The sequence below is a fragment of the Diadema antillarum genome, unplaced genomic scaffold, assembly GCF_040938485.1.
Source record: "Diadema antillarum isolate AM-2024a unplaced genomic scaffold, OU_Dant_1.0 seq00000123_RagTag, whole genome shotgun sequence".
In the NCBI taxonomy this organism is placed as follows: domain Eukaryota; kingdom Metazoa; phylum Echinodermata; class Echinoidea; order Diadematoida; family Diadematidae; genus Diadema; species Diadema antillarum.
Window position 1 is genome coordinate 31,526 of NW_027271203.1, and position 24,147 is coordinate 55,672.

General features: G+C 37.2%; 1 protein-coding gene across 1 annotated transcript; it reads left to right on the top strand.

The window, feature by feature from the left end:
• Nucleotides 1-17,714, top strand: LOC139727226 (aquaporin-9-like). The gene is made up of 6 exons (XM_071638184.1): nt 1-82; nt 7,994-8,131; nt 12,631-12,749; nt 15,177-15,394; nt 15,772-15,926; nt 17,614-17,714. The coding sequence occupies exons 1-6, from the start codon at nt 1-3 to the stop codon at nt 17,712-17,714; spliced, it is 813 nt and encodes a 270-aa protein (XP_071494285.1).
• Nucleotides 17,715-24,147: the final 6,433 nt, after the last annotated feature.

The window sequence follows — 24,147 nt, forward strand, 5'->3', positions numbered from 1 at the left end:
ATGTCGACGTCGAACTTCCAAACGGCCTTCTCTATCGGCATGGCTCTCGCACTGTCCATCTACTCTGGGTTCGGGGTATCAGGTGAGATGCATGTCTAAATTTTCATTTTCATTTCAATTCAATTTATATTCATATTTCTCACATATACAACAATAAAGTATATAAATACGAAAATTTTACAAAACATAATTTAGATGAGACTTCATCGGAATGAACAAAAGTTTGATTTGGTATAAACACAAGGTCTGTATATATGCGAATCAAACTGTGGTCATGATGCGAAAAATATGATGGGGCCTGCCCATTTTCTCAAAGATCCTTGAAAAAATTGTGTATAAAAGATTGGATGATTATCTTCAATCATATAGTGTTTTGATTCCACAGCAATTTGGTTTTCGGAAAAAATGTTCCACGAGCATGGGTGTCTTGAATTTAGTGAATACTGTCGTTAATGCTATTGATAGTGGCAGGTATTGTATTGGTATATTTTTAGATTTGTCGAAGGCTTTTGATACTATTGACCATTCGATACTCCTGTGTAAGCTTGAGCATTATGGTATTCGTGGGGTAGCTCTAGCTTGGTTTAAAGATTACTTGCAAAATAGACAGCAATGTGTAACGGTAAATGGAGTTAAATCACAGTCGAGGCAAGTAACATGTGGTGTTCCACAGGGCTCAGTCCTAGGCCCTTTATTGTTCCTTATTTATATTAATGACATTATCAATTCATCTAGCTTGTTTACTTATTCGCTTTTTGCAGATGACACTTGCTTACTTGCCCACCACAACTATTTGTTACCCTTAATAAACTCTGTAAATGATGAAATTGGTAATATATTTGAATGGTTTTGTTGTAATAAACTATTATTGAATACTAGCAAATCTCAATATGTTGTATTTAGATTAAGAGGGAAAAGAATCCAAAATGACATTGTTCCACTTGTCATAGGCGGTAACCAGATTGATCGAAGCCAAAATGTACGATTCCTAGGCGTTATAGTCGATGAATATTTATCGTGGAAAGACCACGTCAGTTACGTCTGTACTAAAGTTTCTCGTAGTGTTGGTATCATATCCAAGTTACGTCTCTATTTACCAAAAGAAACCTTAATTACTCTGTATAATGCCATAGTTATGCCTCATTTAATGTACTGTAATGTAGCTTGGGGAAATACTTATAAGACTCATATAGATAAGTTGATTGTTCTTCAGAAAAAAGCTGTAAGGTATATTACAAATTCAAACTTTAGAAGTCCAAGTTTGCCATTGTTTATTCAACTTCATATTTTGCCATTTGAAAAATTAGTTATCTTGAGTTGCTTGATTTTTATGTTTAAGACACAAGGTGATCCGAAATCTTTCATGAAGGATGCGTTTGTGTTAAATTCTACCGTTCATGCTTATAATACGCGTAAAAGTAATCTCATTCATCAACCATTTGCAAGAACTCAAACTGCCCAAAATTCATTTGTATATGTTTGTATTAGAGAATGGAATAATTTGCCATTGAGAATTAGGTCAGCCTCATCACTATCCAACTTTAAACGTACATGTCGCATTTATCTTGAGGGAAATTTGTAAAACAAGAATGATCAGGGAAGCTGAATTTAAAAGTATAGTAAAATAGAAAGTATCTTTCTGCAATTTCATGTAAATTATATGCATGTGCATGAGAGTTTTTGTGACACGTGTTTGTGTGATTGAATGTGTGTGTGTGCGTGTGTGTGTGTGTGTGTGCGCGTGTTGCATTTGTCCTATGTAAATATGTTACTATTATACTTCTTGTTAATATGTTTAAAACTTTAGTATGTTTTGCTTTGTTTTATATGTTTATCCGGGACCCCTTTTTACAAGCTCTGCTTCTTTTGGGGTCCCAAACCATTCATTATTCTTAATGCTGTATCCTTTTGTAAAATGTCAAATGTTTAATGAATTGGTTAAATAAACTTGAAACTTGAAACTTGAAACTTGAAGCATTAGCTTGTACAGCCGCAGGTCCCGTGGGTAGTGATAAATCAGACTAGGGGAAGTTTAGAATGTGGATGATTTTTAAGACCAACTATAACTGGGGAAACCGATTAAAGTAAACAAAACAAAAAATCCAGCTAAATAGAATACAGAAAGGTCACATGTTGCAACAATATAACCTTAGTAAGGACATCGGTAGAACAACAACTGGGATTGCAGAGATTCAAGGGGTGTGTTGCAAAGTATAGAAAATGGCGTAACAGTATGGCATAAATACACAAGTAGAAGGTGGAATAATGATGAGATTTGTCATGAATGTAAACAATACCGTGTACTAGGGAAATAAAGCTCAGGGGGGCATTTCATGAAGGAACTTGTCTGATAAAATGTCCGACAAGTCAATTATATCCGACAAGTTCAGAGAAATCAGCCAATCAGACTACAGAATTTCTCAAAACTTGTCGGATATAATTGACTTGTCAGATATTTTATCCAACAAATTCCTTCATGAAATGCCCCCCCCCCCCCCCCAAGTAATATTCCAGCATGGGTCCTAAAACCAAGCAGGCCGTGTGACCATGGTAACCGACAGCTGTCACGCGCGAGGATTTCGACAATCGAGTGGGTTGGTGCATGAAGAGCGCAACAGGCAGACTGATCAGAAATAGTGTTCATGGTTAGGATCCCGACGGACGCGTGTTTTTTTTTAGACGGCACAGATTGGGGACCCTAACCCTAACCCTAACCCTATAGCTCTAACCCTAACCATCAAACCCTAACCCTAACCCTAACCCTAACCTTAAACCCTAACCCTATAACCCAACGTGTTTCCCATAGGTTTAATACGCGCCATGCCCCAATCTGTGCCGTCTTTTAAAAAAAAAAAAAAAACGCCCGCCGGACTACTAATAAGGGATAGACAAGGGGTAAAATAAAGAGCAATAAGAACTATACACTATGCATGCCGTATACTCTGGAAGGTGACGTCACTTCATGGGGGTGTGGACTGTCCTCTTATTCATCATCTTTTGGGCTATTCAAATTTTCACGCATTATGAATGCTACACATGAAATGTTGAGCCAACACGATTGTTCAGAGAGAATATGAAGTACTATTCATTCTCTTGAGAATTTAGCGACGAATTACATTCATTTCTATATTATACATTGCATTGTAATTACATTCAATTTTCACAGTAGTTCACAGACCAGTTTGAGATGTTTTGCTGTTGTATTCAAATTATAGATGAAATCTGTTACAATGGTGATTTAACAAAAATTGTTAGTCCGTTAATTATGAAATTGAAATTCTGTGTCTGATTTCATAATATTAGGGACAACAAAGTCATTTCACTTAGTCTGTCTTTAAGAATTAACAGAAATCCAAGACAAGCTTTATTCACGTCATTGACTGTCTCGAAGAAACTGGTCCTTTAATCAAAACACATGATGCGTCTGTATACTAGATACAGAAGATTTTCTCGACTCGTGAGGTTTTACTTCTGATTTCAATAGGCATTCCAGTAATGGTATCTTAATATCGTCATTATGCAAGGACATAGGACAATGCTATCCCTTTATCCATGGTGTTTATGTGAGTCGGAGGTCCAAATAGTACACCAGGACAGAGAAGAATCGTTATTCATATCATTATTTCTTCAGTTATGTGGCCAGGCTGTCATGTGGCCAGGCTTTCCTTTCTGCCCAGGCTTTCATGTAATGAGCTTTGTAAAAGCGAACGATTTGAAGACTTCTTTCTGACGAATACTGTTTACCACAAATCGCACCAATGTCACACCAAACAGTTTCTTGAAAAAACACACAGTCATATCACCATCCGATTGACTCTTTTTTTTTCTTGACACACTTTTGAAATTGAAGAAGTCATCAGCTTTGTTAGGGGGGGGGGGGCTATGCCCTAATAGTGATGACAATCGTCCCCGATAAACCTTTGTCATACATATTTTTCCTGTTGTTATTTTTTTTCTTTATTCTTCATTTCACTGGAGTAGACGCAGCCTGCACACATACTTTACTTTGTCAAAGCACGATGCGTTGCTGCCTATAGATAAACATATCAGATTACCAATCTGTCAAGTACAAACTGCACAATATTTACATTCTCTGTTTGCACGCATCGCTGTCTATCCACACAATAGAAGGATGTATTGATTTCAATAGTAAATTGGGTTAACAATGCAACACGTGTACCGTCTGTCTGTACAAACAGCTGAAATTCCCCTTCTCATTGCACTGCCGGATCCTTGATTATTGAGATGGTCGTTTGGCTCTCACGCAATCACCAGAGTACATTGTTCACATGAAAGTTACAGCCAATGTAACACGCCTATTGCGACATTCAGAACTATGCAGAATTATCTTTTATGTTGTACTCTACTTTGGTATCACCTTACTTCAAGGAGAATTAAAGCCAAATATACATGTGGATTGAGTGAATGCAGCAATATTAGTAGAACACATCAATGAAAGTTTGAGGAAAATCGGACATTCGGTTGAAAAGTTATGAAGTTTTGAAATTTGGTGACGAGACCACTGGATCAGAAGATTACTACAGATCATGACATCACATTTAGACTACCATATAAAGAAAGTAAAAAGAAAATTCCACATGATATCATTTCATATGACAGAAACACATTCCCTAAACTTGTTATAGTTGTTACTGACATAATGTCAAGGGTAATGTTATTCCCCCTGCTTTCTGAAAGAGGTAGTCCTCTTTCATTTTGATAGAAAAGTGAAAAAATGTTTAATTTTCTTTATATTTTCTTTATATGGTAGTCCATATTATGTGATGTCATGATCCGTAGTAGTCTTCTGATCCAGCGGTCTCGTCACCAAAACTTCAAGAGATCATAACTTTTGAACGGTTTGCACGATTTTCCTCAAACTTTCACTGACGTATTCTACTAATAATGCTCTATTCACTCAATCAACATGTATTTTTGTAATTCCCCTTTAATCTATTATGACGCACTCGCCTTGTGAAACACATATTCCTCATAATTATATAGAGAGAATACTATTATTACAGAAAACAGACCTTTGTGTTATTGGTACCTAATCGTGAAGATGCCATACTGATGTTCCATTTCATGGCAACAACATATAAAGATTAATATTAATTTGTATCGTTTGCATTCAGGACAAATTACGTACAATTTACCAATCATTCTCTCCTTCTTGTATTCGATTCCATCTTTGTTTAAACCAAAACTGTCCATTTACATCCTACCCGACCATGGGATGAATTTGATTGCACTTGGCTAGGACTATTTTTTTTCAAAATCCATAATCTCTGTTTTTTGGCCCTGAATTGTAGAATTCTCTCAGTAACAGTATGAAGGAGGCTTAAAGATTTAATACTTTTACTTTGAGAGGTGTTTTTTTTTCTCAGAAATTCCTATGCAGAATGTTTATATTCTTGTTAGCCCTGATTTCAAGTTCGTTTTTTATCATGATCGGTTATCGTCTCTTGATATCATTAAAGGGTGTGCACAGTTCTGGTCGAGGTGAGAATTTAGCTTTTAACCTTTTGCGATTGAGATATTCATAAACCACTCTATGAGATGTCAAAGAGCATGCAATTCTAAGGGGTATCAAAAGTTTATTTGATGAAAATCGGTTTTGAAATGGTTGAGATATCCAAAAACAAGGCGAAACATAGATATCCTAATAAAAGGCGTGGCCTGTCACCTTTTATTATTATCACTTTTTTTTTTGGATATCTCAGCCTTTTGAAAACCAATTTTCATCAAATAAATGTTGAATCCTTCTTAAAATGACATGCTCTTTCATATTTCATAAGGGGCTTCTCATTATCTCATTTAGGAATGTTCAAAACATGAATCCCCACCTTAACAAGTACCGTGCAGTCCCTTTAAAATCTTCTCTACATCTTGGTAAACCTATGTATCTGGTGCTTTGTTGGTTTTGACCCTCCAACTCCTTTTCCTTGGTCCTTTCCTCGTCTCCTTCAGTCTCTTCTTGTTTGTTTCCTTCCACGCTAATCCTTTTTCTTTCGAGAAAGCTTCCTCGTGTTTGTGGAATGTGTGGGCATTTGTTTTGTTTGTTGTTGTTGTTGTTGTTTTTTTTTTTGGCAAGTTGCCTAGTCTTGTTCGCTCAGCAATTAGAGGTTAGTTTCATGACATGTTCCGCTTTTTTCAACCGTCCCCTCCATTTCCGATCAATTTTCTTTCGGTATTTGTCATAAAGTCACATCGTTTATTGTATTTCAGTTCACAGTATTTTTCTTGATTTCGTTGTTGTATTGATTTTGTGTAATTATGTTTATTTGAATGTATATTTGCAATTCCATTTTTTTTTGTTGCTGGAAATGAAGTAAATGAAATGAAATGGATACATTAATAAGTATAATGATGAGCAGTGATTCTGTATAGACTGCGCAGTAAACAAAGTGTTTGATATTTCTAAGATATGTGTGTTTGGCTACGCTTTATAAAGGTTGTATGACAAAAGTGAAATGTTTTGTACAACAGGCCAGATGTTATATTATTGGATGTACCACGTCCCAGTGGAGCTTGTATTGATGTAATATTCTATCTTGTATTATATTTTCTTTATGTATTTTCTTTGTTTCATTTTCTTTTTAATTCACTTGATTTAATCTAATTCTATTCTTTAGTCTATTTTATTTTAACCACGAATTACAACTGAATCTATTACTTGTCAGTCAATCCTTTCATGATATACTGTACATTGTACATGACAGCAACAAAAGAAGAAGAACAGTTGGGGGAAAGAAAAGAGAAGAGAGAGAGAGCGGCGGAGTGAGGGGCGACATGAATCTCACGTCTTTGATAGACCGTGTTATTGGTAGTGATGCGGGTTTTTTTTTCAAGGCTAATAGAGTGGTTTCCCTGATACAAAACCTATAGGCGTCAAACAAGTAGGGCTTGTCTAATGTCTAATAGAATATAATGTTTAACGGCGCTTAACGTCAACCTTGTATTGTAATTAAATATAAAACCTGAATTTTGATGAATAAAGATCAAAGCATTGCATTCAAGCTTTTGTTCATTATATCCGCGTGAAATTATTTGAAAGTTTATCAGGTGTTTTTGCCATTTTTTTGTTAGTTGTCAGCACAGGTCTCTTCTCCAATCATCGCAAATAAATTTGACGTCGTTAAGTATCGTTATCAGCTTTGATTTTAATCGCTTGCATACCAAATGACCTTGGAAGAGAACGACAGCTGATTTATAATAAATCCTCATCGTAAAGTTTTTATGGCAATCGACAGGATAGATACCTCTGGAGAAGTAGATGTTAAGGATGCAAATTAATGTCCTTTCTCTTCTGTAGTTTGATTAGCCTTCGTAGCAACATAACATTTGAAAGTTAACCTTTCCATTTCGTTTCCTCTTATTTCATTTACTCTCTTTTTCCGCTGTCTTCACATATTTCAATTTTCTTCCTGAAGAGATTAAATGACTTTTATCATCTTACGTTACTTGTTATGATGATATGCTCCTTTATTAAAGGTCCTGTTTACCTTTGGGAGCAGTGATTTCTAGAATGTTCAAGATATCACTTTTGATGCCTATAGGTCAGTTGCATTACAAAACATCCTACCATATAAAATTTTCGCAATAAAGCCTAAAATATAAGGAGATATCGATATTTTGTCTCATTAAACCATAACTGTAGGCGGTTTAGTCTGGAAACATTTTCTATCATAACTATTGTTCACATACTGGTTCAAATTTTTACATTGGTTGTTTCTATCCCTAACTCACATTTCAGAACTATTTTTAAGCACTAATGCTGGGTTTTTGTTTCATCTTGCAAATGGTAAATTATGCCTGTAAGTAAAACGGTAGATGTATAAAAGATATATAGGAAACTGTATTGCGACCAAAATCTTAACAGCATACAGTGTACGTATGCACGCTTGTAACGTACTAAATTACGTGAAACCTACATGATATATTTTGACATGCCAACTACTAAGCGTCTTTTATGATATATCCCTGGGGTCAGGTGGTCACCTAAACTCAGCCGTCTCTGTAGGCCTGGCTGCCGTGGGCGCCTTTCCCTGGTGGAAGGTCCCTTTCTACGCCATCGCACAACTTATGGGAGGTTTTCTCGGAGCTGGCACAGCCTACTTGATTTACACAGGTAGTAATTTCTATTATGCTGTCCCTTGTTATAGACACAAGATTGTTCGTGTCGTCGTGACATGCTGAATTTACTTCGAATAAACAAAATCAAAGAAACAGAACAACAAAGTTTCATGAAAGCCAGATGTAAAAAAAAGTCAGAAATTACAGGAGTTCTTAATTCAGATGTTACCGAGCACATAAGTATGAAAATCATACGAATTTTCACAATGTATGGCCGTACAAGTCAATTCAAAGAAAAGTTCACGTTGTTTTTTTCTTTCTCTTTTCTTTGTTTTATCATAGGCTTGAATTAATATTATGCCTTCACATTATAATCTGAACATTTCAACAAGATAACTGTGTAAGGGTAGGGGGAGGTATAGTTGATGTACATTATGAAGGGATAATATTCAAGCTTGAAAGATATTACTTGCGATGTTCCACTGGGTGGTTCAGTATGACTTTTGCAGATCCTCGAATATCCAGTGATCTACACTGTTAGCACATGATTCAAATGTGTTCTTTTCGCACCAAACTCCAATTACTTTTGTATGAACAGGGAGGTGTTTCCTCTCACCTCCCTGGTATGAACAATAAATTCCGAATTGCAAAAAGTTACTCGATGGATAAGAGCAAATCAATTGTCTCTAAATCTTCAGTAGCCAAGTATATAGTACATGACTTTTAGCCATTCGAATGAAGTTTTGCCAACAGATATCAACAGATATATTTAATGGCACTCCTTTGGAAAATATATCTAAAATCAAATTTCTGGTTGTCACTGTCGATAATAAATCATCTTGGGGTCAACATCTGTACAGCTATTCCACGTAACATTGGTATCATCAACAGATTTAGATTGCATTGATGCCTTCCTCTTCTTTGTTGAATTTATATCATTCCTTGATTTTAACTTGCTGAAACTATGGAATTTTAACATGGGGAAACAACCACCAGCATTCATTTGTTAGATAAACTGCTGTTATTACCAAAAAGTTGCTACCGAAATGATCTAAGCGGACTCGCCCCGCGCATCCAGTCAGATTCACCATTTGTTTTTTGGATTACAGAATTCAAACAAATTAAAGATTTGTATTGCTTATAATGAAACAATAATGTTTAATTGAAGTATAATACAACCCCACATACGTTTAATTTCATATATCAGAGAAATGAATTGTTTCATAAATATCCTATTAGGTGTTCGAATAGTTTTCACTTACTGATCTTAAGGACTTCATAAGCTCAAAATACATTCACATACACAGGCCCTACATTTTTTGATTCTCCGAACGATGAAATAAAAAAAGACAACGCTCTCTCGTTATATATAGTCTTTTTAGCCCAAGCTGATATTTTGCCTCTTTTCGAGTCCTACCGAAGAGACAGCGTTTGTAATTAATCCGTAATGAATATAAATATCGTCATCCCCAGATAGTGAAATACATATTTTCATTTTATCATCACAGCTTTATAGAGCTACACTGAATCATCAGATATTCAAGCAGCTTTCTTGAACGTCCCTTTTCTGATTCCTCAATAACAGCTTGTATAAGGCCTTGTCTATACAGTCATACTGTGTTGCTGTGATTTTGTACATGTACATGTATTTGTGTTTTGTTTTTATGTTTGTTTCTTTCTGTCCTGTAATGTCTGCCATGTCCAGACTGACTTTATATTTTTATTTTGTAAGATCATGAGTCGATTGCATGCTTTGTCCACAGTATGTCAGCTGCACTTTGTAGTGGACCCCTTATTTTGTTTTTTCTCAGAGCACGGATACTCCACATATTACAATTGGTTGGAAAATATGTGCATTTGCTTTTAATTCGTTAACACCTCTAATTTTCATCATATAGTCATTTATTGTGTTCTCAAGATCATTCGTAATTTTTGTATATTATGTTATGTTCTGTGGAAGAAGAAAATGAAATCAAATGAATATGGATTGAATTATCAAAAAGTTGAAAAATTCTAAAACATCTGACGAACAAGCGGTCATAACCAATGGCTATGTGTTTGTGACTCAGTATCACATGAAAAAACGTCGAAATTCCATTGTCTTTCTTTTTGACTGTTCTACACCGAGATTCATGAAGCTTCCACAGTTCTGTTTGTCTGAATTTACGTATTAAAGGGGTGATATAGTTTTTATTTAAGATGGGGCCTTATGTTTCCAACAATTTCGTGATACAATAAGCATATAATTCTAAATATACATTGAATTCCTCTTACAATAATACACCCTTTAATGTTTTACAGATGGTTTCCAATTATCTCGCAAAAAGATAAACTTTGAATCCCCCTCTCAACCAAAACTAAACTATCCATATTTGACCTGAAACATACACTGGTATATCATTACATTTTCACTCTAAACAAAACGTCAAAAATAGATCTAATGTGTAATGATTCCAATAAATGATTATGATCTATAATGTAGCAGGGTAGGAAATTAAAAAGGAACAGTTGCCTTTCCTTTCTTCATCAATTGCTCTTAACGGTACAATTATCTAAGAGAAAGAAAGAGAGAGAGAGAGAGAGAGAGAGAGAGAGAGAGGAAGACGGAGAGATTAATAGAGAAATATGGGAGGGGGATTGATTGGTAGAGGAGAACAATGTTATCTTTATACTAACCGTGAATGTGAACACTGGAAATTATATATCATGAGAATATTATCATAGACGAGAAGCCCGTCCATGATAAAACAATTGCAAAATAGCTAATGCAGGGCACACACACATATACACACAAATCAATTTCTAACTCTTCTTCAAAACAAAACACGAAGTCTTTAGATCCGTGCTTTGCGGGCTATAGTATAGATTACTTGTACAGATTTGATGAGGATGGTTTTGTGTAATCACTTAATTATGTCCCGATTCGGCCACGAGTATTGGCACTGGGGGAACTGAACCGGTAGCCCGTTTACAAATCTTCAACAATGTATCCATTAATCTCAACGAGATCTGATTATTGCGTGTCTTCTTTGAAGTCCTGCGTAAACAGACAACCAGGATTACATTTTCGACTTAGAGCACGAAGTGCATGTATTGATTGTTCCCAGGACATGTCTGAAGAAGGAACACTTTTAACAGCTTATATAAGAATGGTGTTTAGTGGAAGCACAATCTAAGATCTCACGACAGCTCCGATACACTCTAAATCTGTCGGAATGGACAAGTAACATCGATAAAGTATGCAATAGGCCAGCTGCGCAGGATGAAAACTTGGGGACTAATCACGACAGAATGTTCGTTGAACTTCACCCCCTTCAGCGAACGCGTTTGGAAATCAAGACTCAGTACAGGCTCTCGACAGAGAAACACGAATTTAACTATAGTATCATCTGCATGACTTTAGTAGTCTAAAGCAGAAGCACAAAATGAGCCGAAACAAATATATATATATATATAAACAATATTAAATTATGTACAGACCGATCACTCTTGAATTGCTACATGGTATAAGTACTAGGTGTTACAGAAACATTTCCCATTTTTTATCCTTAATAGTTCAAAAACTATAGATCAGATAACACTGACATTGATATGAGCAATAGCTGAATAGTGTACAGTTTTGTTGGAAGTAATCTAAAAATGAAAGCATGAACCAGATTCATGAGATTAAAGATTAATTTTTAAGTTAGGATTCAGATTTTGCTCTATTTTCAACCCTCTGTACAAACCTTCACTTGGCACAGTGGTCAATTGGTGTGTATGGGAGTGTGTGGTTAACACCCAGACAATGGTCCTGGACAATGGCCAGGGTCTAAATGCTGTATTATCAATTTATTCATGAGAAATTCCACTATCACAGCTATAGTCTTCATTCATCCTGAAATGTAGTATATGCAAGCACATGGAAATACATGTGCTTACTTTTTTTCATGTGCATACATTTCACCCTTTACAATGAATTCAGACTAGCAGTGCCCAGGGCAATCCACATGAATTATCAATAAAGCATTCATGTGCCTGGAGCAATAGACCCCTGAAGCCTATTCAGCAGAGCTCTGAACAGGTGATATTCATGTCCATTGTTCAGGGCCATTGTAAGCACACACTCACATACACATCAAAAAATGTTCAAATTTTGTACATAGGGTTAGAATTTGACCAAAATCTGGAACCTAACTTTTGAATTGACCATGGATTTCACGAAAATGATTTATGTTTTCATATTAAAATCATCTGCAACTTAATTGTACACCACTCAGCTATTACTCATATCAATGACAGTGTTTTCTGATTTGTAGTTTTCAAACTGTTATGGATCAAAAGTGGGAAATGTTTTTGTAGCACCTAGTATAAAGGTGGTCTTCTGTTAATTTGTGTTTTCAGAAAACTTATTATGATAGGTCCTTCTCTAGATTGAAAGAAAGACACATGGACAAACAGAGAGCGTTTTTTTTTTTCGAAGGATTCAATTCTACGTAATCAGATGCAGTAGTTTGTTTTCGTTTTTATTTGCTCACTTGAGCGTGATCTATTTTCTGTTGCACTAAATCATAGACGCTTTTGATGATCTGGACGGTGGAACTCGACAGGTTTTCGGTGAGAATGGGACAGCTTCAATCTTCGCCACTTTTCCCCAGCCTTTCCTGTCACCGATTACAGCGGTTTTTGAACAGGTTTGAGCAACCCCTCGGATTTACTACTATTATTTGATGATTACACGTATAATACATACTTTTGCTGGTGATTAAATGGATTGAAAGTAGCTAGGAATGAAGTGTTTTCTCCACAGTATCTCTCGATGTTTTCTCTCATTTTCTCTTTCCCTCTTTCGGCATGATATCAAAACGACGAAATGAAAATAGTCTCAGTTGTGGGAAATTAGGAGATTAAATGCATTTGAGCTGTGGGTATGGCGTAGAATGTTCCAGGTCAGCTGGAGAGATAGGAAGATCAATGCGAGGAGTTTCAGAAGAAGAAGGTCTTCTTGCCCATACAGCTAAGGAACAGGAAGCTGTATGTGGAAACACGGTCATTGGAAACGGCGACCAGACAGCACAGATGACGGTAGAAGGACACGTTGAAGGGAAGGCAAGGCCAGGACGTACAAAAACAGGATGGATGGGTATCGTCAGGAAGTGGACGAATGGAGTAAATGACCGTGGCGAGAGCTAAGGCACACAAGAGAATGCCGACGGTTCTGTGTACTCAGCTATCAGTCAGTTGACGGACTGATTTGGGGGAAAGAGTAACACAAGTGAAAAATCACGGATACAAGTCATTTATCTTTTTTGTTTAATTCTCTGAGAGACATATCGATACAATTTATATAGGCGTTCAGTTGGTGACCAATTTTTCTTCGCTTACACATACTGCTTTTTCCTGTTTTCCTGTATTTTTTTCAAGAGTTTTCACAACTGAATCCATTGAGCTATCATGTTTTTTATAGTATCAAACTTATCTTCGATGCACTGATAGTGTACTACTGAAAGTGTCATCTACATCTAGCAATCAGTGTTTAGAACACGTTTTGTTAAATCTTAACGCAGTTTATGATATAAATCATCTATTGTTTATATGTTATATATATATATATAAACGAAGAATCAAGAAATAAACTAGTAATGCATTTTTTTTTTGGCAGACTCCTGAAGAAGGTGGAGGCCACCGAAAATTCGAGTACAATAAACTCATTCTTTATTGGCAAAAAAAAAAAAAATGCATTACTAGTTTATTTCTTGATTCTTCGTTATATTGGAGCCAATACGTGAATTCTCAACACGTATGTATATATAAACCCCTCAAAAAAAGTTTGGAAATTTGACTTCAGTTGTAAATTTCTCCAGTTTGTAAGCACTATACAATACATGCATGCTATCAATGGAAAGATTATTAAAATCTCTTTGAAATATCCTACACAATATGATTACGCTATCAAGTAAAGGGCTGTACTCAAAAGCGTCTGATAAGGTCTGCATTGAAAAGCTGCAAAATGAACAAGAACTGTCCTTATGAATGAGAACGGTCGTGAAGAGTAAATAGACAACATGTTCTTTTGTATTATGTCTTTTGTTCTCAACTGGTCAGCCATAAAGGCAAATTTCAACAGACATCTTAACTTCACATTCAAGTTTTCAGTGGTGCCATGCCAGACAATTTTGATAGCTCATCAAGTTTTATGGTTGTACATCATGCCATGTGTAAGCAATGTTCAAAAAGCCCGCGCCATAGGGCAAATTAAAGCTGAGATGCTTCAAAAAGATGACAACGCAAGACCACATAGAGCGAGACTTGTGCGCAACTTTCTCGAGAGAGAGAGGGCTTCACTAGACTGGACTGGCCTGCATGCAGCCCCGACCTCAACCCCATAGAACATCTTTGGGATCAACTTGGCCGAGCTGTGGGGAAGAGGGTCACAAATGCAACGACATTGGCAGGACTCCGTCAGATACTGGTTGACGAGTGGAACGCCATTCCTCAACAGCGAATCACGAAACTAATCAACAGCATGAGGACACGGTGCCAGGCGGTGGTGCAAGCACTTGGGTCGTCCACCAGATACTGAGCCCCGATCATGTTCATTGACAATTATAAAGACAATGTAAACATAAAGTAAAGACAAAATAACGACAAAATGAAGACATAATAAAGATGAAACCCACCAATAAAACCAAGACCATGCCATTTCACTTCTTCATGTCTTTGTTGTGGTTAATGTGGCAAGATTTTGTGAGATGTTTGTGTGTGTGTGTGTGTGTGTGTGTGTGTGTGTGTGCGTGTGTTTGTTTGTTTGTTTATCTGTTTGGTTGAACGCATACATGTTTCACTCCATAAAAATGCTGATTTCTAAGGAAAAATGAGAAATGATTGATCAAACTCAGATTTCCAAACTTTTTTGAGGGGTTTATATATATATATATATATATATATATATATATATATATATATATATATAAAGAGAGAGAGAGTTAGAGATAGGTTGATTGATTAATTGATTGAGTTTTCAGAATACAAGTGTAATCAATGATCTATGGTGTTTTGTTGGCCAGGCATCGAGTTTGGCGAATAGCAGTACGTTATAATCTACCACAATCTTGATGCAGATTTTGAACACGGCGTTGATGCTGGCGCTCATCGGAGCCGTGGCTGATCGTCGCAACCAGGCCCCACCCCAGGGCATTATCCCTCTCTTCTTCGGCTTCATCGTCTTTCTCATCATCCACGCCTATGGCTACAACGCTGGAGCGCCTCTCAATCCTACGCTTGACCTGTCTGGGAGGCTGGTGCTGGCGGCCGCTGGCTATGGCTCGGACATTTGGATGTGAGGATGTCTTTTGGTTCATTCATTCATTCTTCCTCTTTCCATTTTTTTAAAATTTCATTAACACTACTGTTCAGTCAAACCTGCGTATATATGGTAACAACACCAGAGAAATATAAATTGTGGCCTCTGTGAACAGACGCCCGGTTAAGTCAGTTTGAAAGTAGTATATACAACTGTAGTTTGATATTTTTTTCTTCTCTACCCTGTTATAGAAGTCATTATTCTTCATTTAGGTTTTATCAGTGTTTCAAATGGCCGAAAAGCTTTAACAGTATTATCAGGATTGCCACATAGTCACCGCTATAGTGCCATTACTGTCACTTCATTGAGCACTAACTGGGTCAACTGAATTCGGTATTTGTTGTTGAATAAAGACCACGGGGTTTCCACTGGTGGGTCATACCCATCGTTGGACCAACTATAGGGTCTGCTCTCGGGTCCTGGAGCTATTATCTTGCCGTGGAACTGCATCACCCACGGGTAGATGATACTGAAGAACTTGGTTTGGAAGCCACCAACCTAAAACAAGGTGAGTTCATGGCTAATGAGGCCTATAGCTGGGTGTGGTGTCCGTCTATTTTCTCAGTAACCTTAATCGTTGGACGATCCGTCTCTTTTCGCTTCATCTATTCCTTTTTTCCCCTGTGTGATCAGCCACGCTGATATGATACTAACAATATATTTACCAATGTGCTGTTTAGTTGACTGAATGAACCTCACAAACAGAAGACGGCAAGATCACTATAGTATAGGTTTTCCCGGCCAATTTCGCACTTTTGTCAGTCCATTTGATAAAAGGTTCATTCAATTTAGCGAAAATCCTCGTCACTGCACATTCTGTCATTCAAAATTGCAAGTTGGTCGTTCAATTTAGCATTTCGATCAATGAAATTTGCACATGTGCCATTCGAATTCGTAAAACGAGCATTCAAATTGGCACGTGCTCTTCAGTCATTCAAATTCGCCAACACTGGCCGAAAGGGGTATTTCAGTCATTCAATTTCGCGTATGGGCAGTCAAATTCCTAACATGTTCATTCAAATTAACGTCATGTTATTTCTCTTTTGAAAAGGTGATAACATTTAAACGCGTATTTCTATGTGACTTTTTGTTTCATCCACGCACTGTTAAGCAGTAAAAGTATCATACTTTTTACCATACATAACTCGGGTTTGTTTTTCTGTAACGCCCCTTTTCTTTCATACATGTCATTTTAGGCCTACATGTACCAATACGAACTTCATCTTCTTACAGTCATGACAGCACAAATTAGATACAGACGTATTTCTCAAGAAGACAGAAAAAGAATTATAGAAACATTTGATGATAATAACCTTGACTTCCTAGAACTGGCCGACACACTCGGAATAAAGCACTCAACGGCCAGATAAGTTGTGGCCACAATGTCATGATGCACTAAATCTTCGGACTGGAAGAATCACTAAGCACATTGAAGAAAAACAAAAAAACCTGTTGCCAAAATCTTTCAAATAAGTACGAAAATATGAAATGTAATGACGCTTGCAAAACAGTAACTGTGTTGACAAAAAAAAAATAAAGAAAGAACCAAAGCATAAACATGCGTGCTAAATTGACTGCAAAAGATGTTAAATTGGATGCCCAAAAATGAATTTGAATGAACGAGTGCGACATGTCCGTGATCACGTGACTATATCATTCTTAAATTGAATGAACGAATAACGAAATGGTGCTAGTTTTACGAATTTCAATTGAAAAAGTGTTAATAAGAATGACGCTAAAGGTAATTTGAATGCTCCAAAATGAATTTGAATGAAGAGATCATAAAATTGAACTACCGAACATGTCATCTACGCTAAATTTTGCTAAATTGAATGCAGCAATTAGGAATTGGACTGACACAAGTGCGAAATTGGCCGGGAAAACCTATATTTGTGATCATAGAAAGGCACTCCATGAGAACAAACTCGCTTCTAGTTTTCTACTTTGACGGTGAAAATTTGGCATGGGAATTATGTCAGTGCCATAAAAAGTTGTCAATAAATTGGAGAAACAAAAGAGACCACTGAAAAATAATAAGTACCGTTCCATACAGCAGGCTTTACCTTCGTTTAGAGAAAACTATGGTTATTATACATATAGGCCTACACAGTCTTAGTTCTAAAACTCTATTGACGTAATTCTGGTTGATTTTCTCGTCTTCCTTCACCATCATCGTCCTCCTTGTCATACAACAGAGTCGGCCGATGTTGACACAAACGCCAGTACTGAACAAATCTCCAGGAATTCTGCTTACGAACATGACGAAGATCTTGGCGAAAATCAAACTACATTATAGATTACCGAGTAGATCATCGCTAAAGTCATCAATGGTTCTAACACCACGGCTGCGGGTCTATAACAGGTCCTGGTCTAGTATACCACAGGATGACCAAAGCGACTCGATACGGGATGGTTTGGAGAAGATGTACATCCCCAAGTAGCAGGGGTGTGATTAATGTCATCAATTTCATATATAGCACATTGTGTAGGAAATATTCAATCGCCCTTGCTTAACGCCGACCACATGTACGGGTAAACTAAGTGGGCGTTGATTTCTCTGAAATTAATCCTTTCATACTTTTAAAATTATATGTTATAAAATTCATATTAATATCATAAAAATATATAATTATATCATGAAATTTGTATGTGGAGAACGCCTTAGGAACTCTGCTTGAAGCAGAATAAAAGTTCTGGATTCTTACTTTTTTAATCTCAAGTGATCATCAGTGAGTAGATAATCATGTTTTTATGATTTTACATTGAACAGCGATAACGCTCCAAAGACATAAAAGAGCTTCGGTACGGATTGGTTTAGGTGTTGATGGAAGGGATACTTATACGAATTATTAACTTGAAGAAAAACGCATGCCCACGAAGAACACTACCATAAAAACCAACAAAAGGAAAAAGAGAAAAAATTGTTGTGGTAGTTCGTCTTTTCAAAACAGTTTTTGTCACGTGATTCTTCAGTTTGTACTATCTTTGGCTGCTCTTTGATTCTCGGGGCTCATCCAATATCAACCAGTGCTTGTCTCCTACTCCTGATATCATTATTCAGCGAAGTGTCTCCCCAACCAGGGGCGGATCCAGGAATTCTGTAAAGGGGGGGGGGGGGGGCGTGACTAATATTTCTGGTGCCACTTCCGGGTTTCATTTCATTGTTTTTCTGTTTCTTTCTTTTGTTTTTTACGAAAAATAAAGGGGGGGGGGGCGTTTATTCAACAACAAATGGCGGTTGCGCCCCCCTCTGGATCCGCCACTGCCAAGTTAACTCGCCGTCTGTCCTCTAAATTGCTCCTCTTCCGCCTTTAGATGCTCGGGCAACATTATTAGGAGGGCAAACAATCACTCATTCTGCCAAAGGCTGCATTTATCAACTTTCCCCTGTTTAAACGGCTTTCAAAAGCCGTTTCCAAAGCCCTTTCGAAAGCCGTTTCCAAAGCCCTTTAGAAACGGCTTCCAAAATAGTTGCGTTTATCAACTCTTCGCGAACACGATAACTGGCCCGTCACTGCACAGCTGCATTGCGCAATTCGACCCGAGGAGAAGAGGTCATATAAGGCGTGCATTGTTCGTAACTGCAGTACAATACTACAAAGCCGTTTCAAGACAGCTTTGCGTTTATCAACTTCAAAAGGCTTTTACAAACAGGTTTCTGAAAACCTGTTTAGGAAACCTGTTTGGAAAACCACAAATTTGCGGCTTTCGAAAAGGCTTTCCGAAAGGGCTTTCAAAACAGCTTTGCGTTTATCAACTCGTAAAAAAAAAAGAGTTGATAAACGCACCCATAGACGCACATAAGGATGTCTGGTAGGATTGTAAGCACATGAGTGTCTTATCATTCAAATTCGAATTAAGAAATATTGGCATCTTTTATCACGATGCACTACTCTTGAGATGAATTATACGCAGCGTGTTTGCATAGGGATATTTTCATCAGAGAATTGCCTGAAAACACGCAGAGGTCATACTGTGAAGGCGCCCACTATACTCTCCAGTCTATCCTGGGATGAAAGAAATTAAGTTCGCAGTTGGTGACAGCATCACGTTCTTCGGTTAAACTTGCATGTCCATGTTGCGTTCACTTCCACGTTGTTGTTGTTGTTGTTTTCCCGCGGGCTCTGTTGCATTTCCATCCCCATCCGTAGTTAAGTTGTATTATACGCTTTATATATTAGCAAAGATATAATTGCGTTTTTTCCATCCGCTACTCATTTTCATATGTACATTGTTATATCACATTCTGCAACTATTACAAATATCCTATACATATGTATTGTATATAATTTCTTTGTTTATTTGATGGAAGTGAAAATAGATTTGAATCTTGAATCTTGAATAGATTTATTATGACAAGGCTACTAGTATCTTGCCCCTGACACAACTGTTTTATTTTGCATGCCGTAGTGTCAAAGGAAGGTGGTTGTGAGTGTGTGCCTTGACAATTTGAGGTGAGGGTTGGCGCTCGGTGTGTGCTGGAAATTCAGCGCACAACAAACGGAGCACGAAAACAGCAATGTCCGATATCCTTCTGACGGGAGCACCATCGTAATGGTGACTTCGAAACCCAATTTTTCATTGTGCCATATATCTATTATTACTCAGAGTGATGGCCGAGCATTTATGAAGAAAATTATTGTGATTTCAGTATTTTACCGTGTGATTGTGCCAAATTCTATTGTAAGACACTATTTTCATAGCTTTGTTGGTTAGATTTAAGCGGCAGAGTCAACAGAAATAAGGACAACCTATGGCTATTTTTCTTTGCAAAATCAGAGATGATGATAAAAAAGGTTTATGAAGTGAAAGTGTATGATGGACAAAATTGTGACCAAAGTCCATATGATGAGCTTACCATACTGTTCATCATGGTTGTTCAAATTGTTTATCGTAGGACTGTACCACATAATGATGGAAATGTAGGAGGCCATGCGATATAGTGACAGGCTCATGGTGTAAGTAGGTGCTTGAATACCAATTATACAACTCTGAATTAAATGAATCTCTTGTCCATTACTTTCTGTGGTTTGGATGTATTTTTTTTTTGTCTATGTCACCAGGAGTTAGAGGGATGGTATAGGTTTGTAGGTTTGTTTGTTTGTTTGTTTGTTTGTTTTTTGAGATGGGTATTCAGGTTTTATTTTTTATTTTTTGGCAAGAGAAACCGCTTAGAATCATTACACAGTATTAAAGAGCATACAATTCTAGAGGAATCAAAAGTTTATTTGATGAAAATCGGTTTTAAAATGGCTCAGATATCTTTAAAAAAAAAGTAAAAGTTTAGTGGTCCTAAAAAAGATGGGACTGATTTTATATAGGTACATGGAGCATTTGATTCCTCAAGGCAAAGGGTCAAATTCGGAAAGTATCTCTTTTATAGTAATACATCTCTATCCAAGAGTGCCACTTCAGCGTTGCCACTGTCCAACCAGAATGCCTTGCCATTATACACGTTGTATTATTACCCATTATTACCCAGTTATACACTTGAGTTTAAAGGGAAGACATGATGGGTAAAACATCTTGTCCAAGGACGTTGGCACTTGATGGATTTCGAACTCGAGACCTTCGATCGAAAACCAAGAGTTTTAACCACTATGCCACAGTGCCCCCAATAATCTCGTGTGACAACCTAGATCCAATGCAAATTCATCAACCCATTTTCAACATTTCACGTTAGAGTCAAACTGTTTCGCTTGAACAAACAACTATCTCCAGACTATAGGGCCTAGCTACAAACTCTCTATAGACTATAGGGCAGTTTGAACTTGAGTTCACTTGCTCACCAAGTGGATTTGATGGAACAACGTGCAATTTGTTATTTTTCTGTGATAAACTTTATCCAAGAAATGGCCGTATTGATTCTTATTGACATCAAGACATGAAGCAGTGCACACAATATCAGATACACTTTTTTCGTTATCAAGAAGTAAGTCTGAGAATGGCTTACTTCTGTTCTTTTATCAGGGTGCAGCTTTATTTTGTGCATGTTATACGTTCCTCTTTTTAAACCTTCCAAAAGCATGACAAGTAACCCTTTCGACCCGCTAACAATTTCCATACACTAGATTTTGCACAGGACCACCAGGTATTCGTAGGCTATGGGTTAAGAAACAACCAGGGGGTAATTCTTGTGTCAAAAAATAAAATCTGCTCAACTTCCCACTTCAAATATCTCCTTCAATAATCTCCATTGCGGCCACTTAGCTAAAAGAGTCCCCCATGGTTCTGACCTAATCATATCAAAATAGCAGAAGTTTCAAAGATTAGAGTGCGAGGATGAAAACTGTCATTCCAGATGACTTTTTGCACGTCATCCGGGGCAATTCACATCGTAACAATAAGAGTGTGCAACGATGAAATATGAATCATCATGTATAGTTTGCTCAATAAACTCCATAAGACACGACGTATTTCTACAAGTTTTGCTTTTGACAAGAAACCTATAATAAGAGGGGTTTTGTGTTTGTTTGTTTTTTTTTTTGCTATGTTGGTGTTATTGTTCGTAGACGTGTGAAAACTAGGAACCGTGAAAGTTATCTTGCAAAAAGAACTATTCACCTCCATACACGCAAGGATGTTACTTCTATAATTCATAACAGCTATCTTGCTATAAAGTTGTTCAAATTTCGTAATGACGGAATCCCAGTTATCCTCCTGCCGTCTTTCTTTGAGCCTCCTGTAACCTCTGTATGCCACTTCAGCCAACATCAGTATTTCCGACTGACAAAACGCAGAAAAATGGCATTAAATATATTTTGACTTCCGAGACATTATAAACAACAAGGCAGTCCCTGCTCTCTCTGAGACTTCAACTCACAACCTTGTAAATCAAAGTGTTCGAGTCTGAAAGGACTGATGGGGGTAAAACGATGTCGGATCCACGTGCGGCCGATGGTGTACGTGCGGAACGGCAACCTGCTCTACCCGGAGTCTTCTCGTGGGATACCTGACATCAATACCGCATATAGTTGAAGGTATCGACACGAGTTTTCATTCCGACACAATGTAGACAAGACAACTCATCTAGACTGACGTCATGTCCCACTGAGAGACGACCAAACAGGGGGAAAAGAGAATTTTGGAGATATAGCAATGATGCCGCGCAATTGGATGGGATAGTGTGTCCGCTCCTTGTGCTAAAAGCCACGAGGTATATCTGACATCATTTTTTATTCATCTTGCTCAGAGACGGGAACGCATCCGACCGAAATCCCTGAAATATTACAACTTAATGTTCGACTTTGCGAGCGGGTTTTGACACGAAAAAGCCAAATTCAATTCATTACCAGGGAAGAGGGGACGAACAAGGAGAAGAAAACAACAACAGTGGGAGCGCTGTGGCATAGACTCTCGACTCCTAATCGGAGGACACGAGTTCGAATCCCGCCCAGTGCTTAGTCCTTGGACAAGATATTTTACCCACAATGTCCCTCTCGACCCAGGTGTATAAATGGGTACCTGGCAACACTTGAGTAATAATTGATGGCAGGGTCCTCTGGTAGAGCAGTGGCAACACTGAAGAGGCTACCCTTGATAAATAATTCCTTATTATTATAATTATTATCAACAGCAACAACAATAACAACAACAAAACGTGTAACAACCACAACAACAAGAAAAAGAGGTAGAAAAAGACGACAACAAACACACAAAGACATTGAAGATGACATTAGATCCCACCAAGCATTCCTATGGTGCAGTAAGCTCAAAGTATTCTAGTGCACCCATCGCCCGCAGACTGCTAGTTGTCACAAATTATTTGCGAGGTATAATAGTCTGTCATCACATGTAATTGTTCATGCTTGATACTCGGTTCGGACCGACATTTATATGGTCACAGTCAAGCAAACAAGACATGTTAAAGAGAGAAAAAAAAGTAATGTTAAATTTGATTTCAATGACACTGTATCTTCTTTTCAATTAATGAGTAACATCAAGAAACATATCTGCCTGACACAAGATATGATTTTGATTGATTCCAAGTTTCCAAAAGTATTGTAAGATATAATTATATCGAAGTGGGGAAAACCTGTCTTATTCGCTTTCATTATTATCACCTGCAAAGACATAGTATTTGTACAGTTTAAGATGTATACCGCGGTTTGGTCTCTGATCTCCCTTACATCACACATGCCAACAAATCATCATCTAATGGTTTACTGATTATCTCACCATCAAAGCTGTAACCTACGTAAATGGAGTATTTCGTTTGTTGTTTTGCAGCTCAATAAGAATATGACATTTACTCTAAGCGTAAAAAGATTTGGGGCTGTGATTTTGTCTTCATGCATTCACTAAGAGAATTGGCATCAGAAAACGAAGTTAAAGGGATCGTACAGTTTTGGTTGAGACCTAATTTCGGATTTTTAACAACTTTTGGTGAGATAATGAGAAACCTCTTATTAAATGTTGAAGGGATAGTACAGTATTGGTGGAGATGAGAATTGGGCTTTTAACTTTTTGCGAGATGCCAAGAAAACACTTATGATATAGTACAGAGCATACTATGTTAAGAGGAATTCAAAGTTTATTTGATGAAAATCGGGTTTGGAGTGACTGAAACATCCAAAAACAAAGTAAAACAAAGCCATCGTAATAAAGTGTGGGTCCCACACTTTATTAGAATCGCTCTTTTTTGGATATCTCAGCCATTTCAAAACCAGTTTTCACCAAATAAACGTTGAATTCCTCATAGAATTACATGCTCTTTCATATTTCATAAG

Bases quoted from the DNA above. Each gene is read 5' to 3' on its own strand.
- LOC139727226 (XM_071638184.1), top strand. From the start codon at position 1: ATGTCGACGTCGAACTTCCAAACGGCCTTCTCTATCGGCATGGCTCTC. The intron at 83-7,993 runs GTGAGATGCATG...CCCTGGGGTCAG, and splicing joins CTCTGGGTTCGGGGTATCAG to GTGGTCACCTAAACTCAGCC. The intron at 15,395-15,771 runs GTGAGGATGTCT...TGTTGAATAAAG, and splicing joins TATGGCTCGGACATTTGGAT to ACCACGGGGTTTCCACTGGT.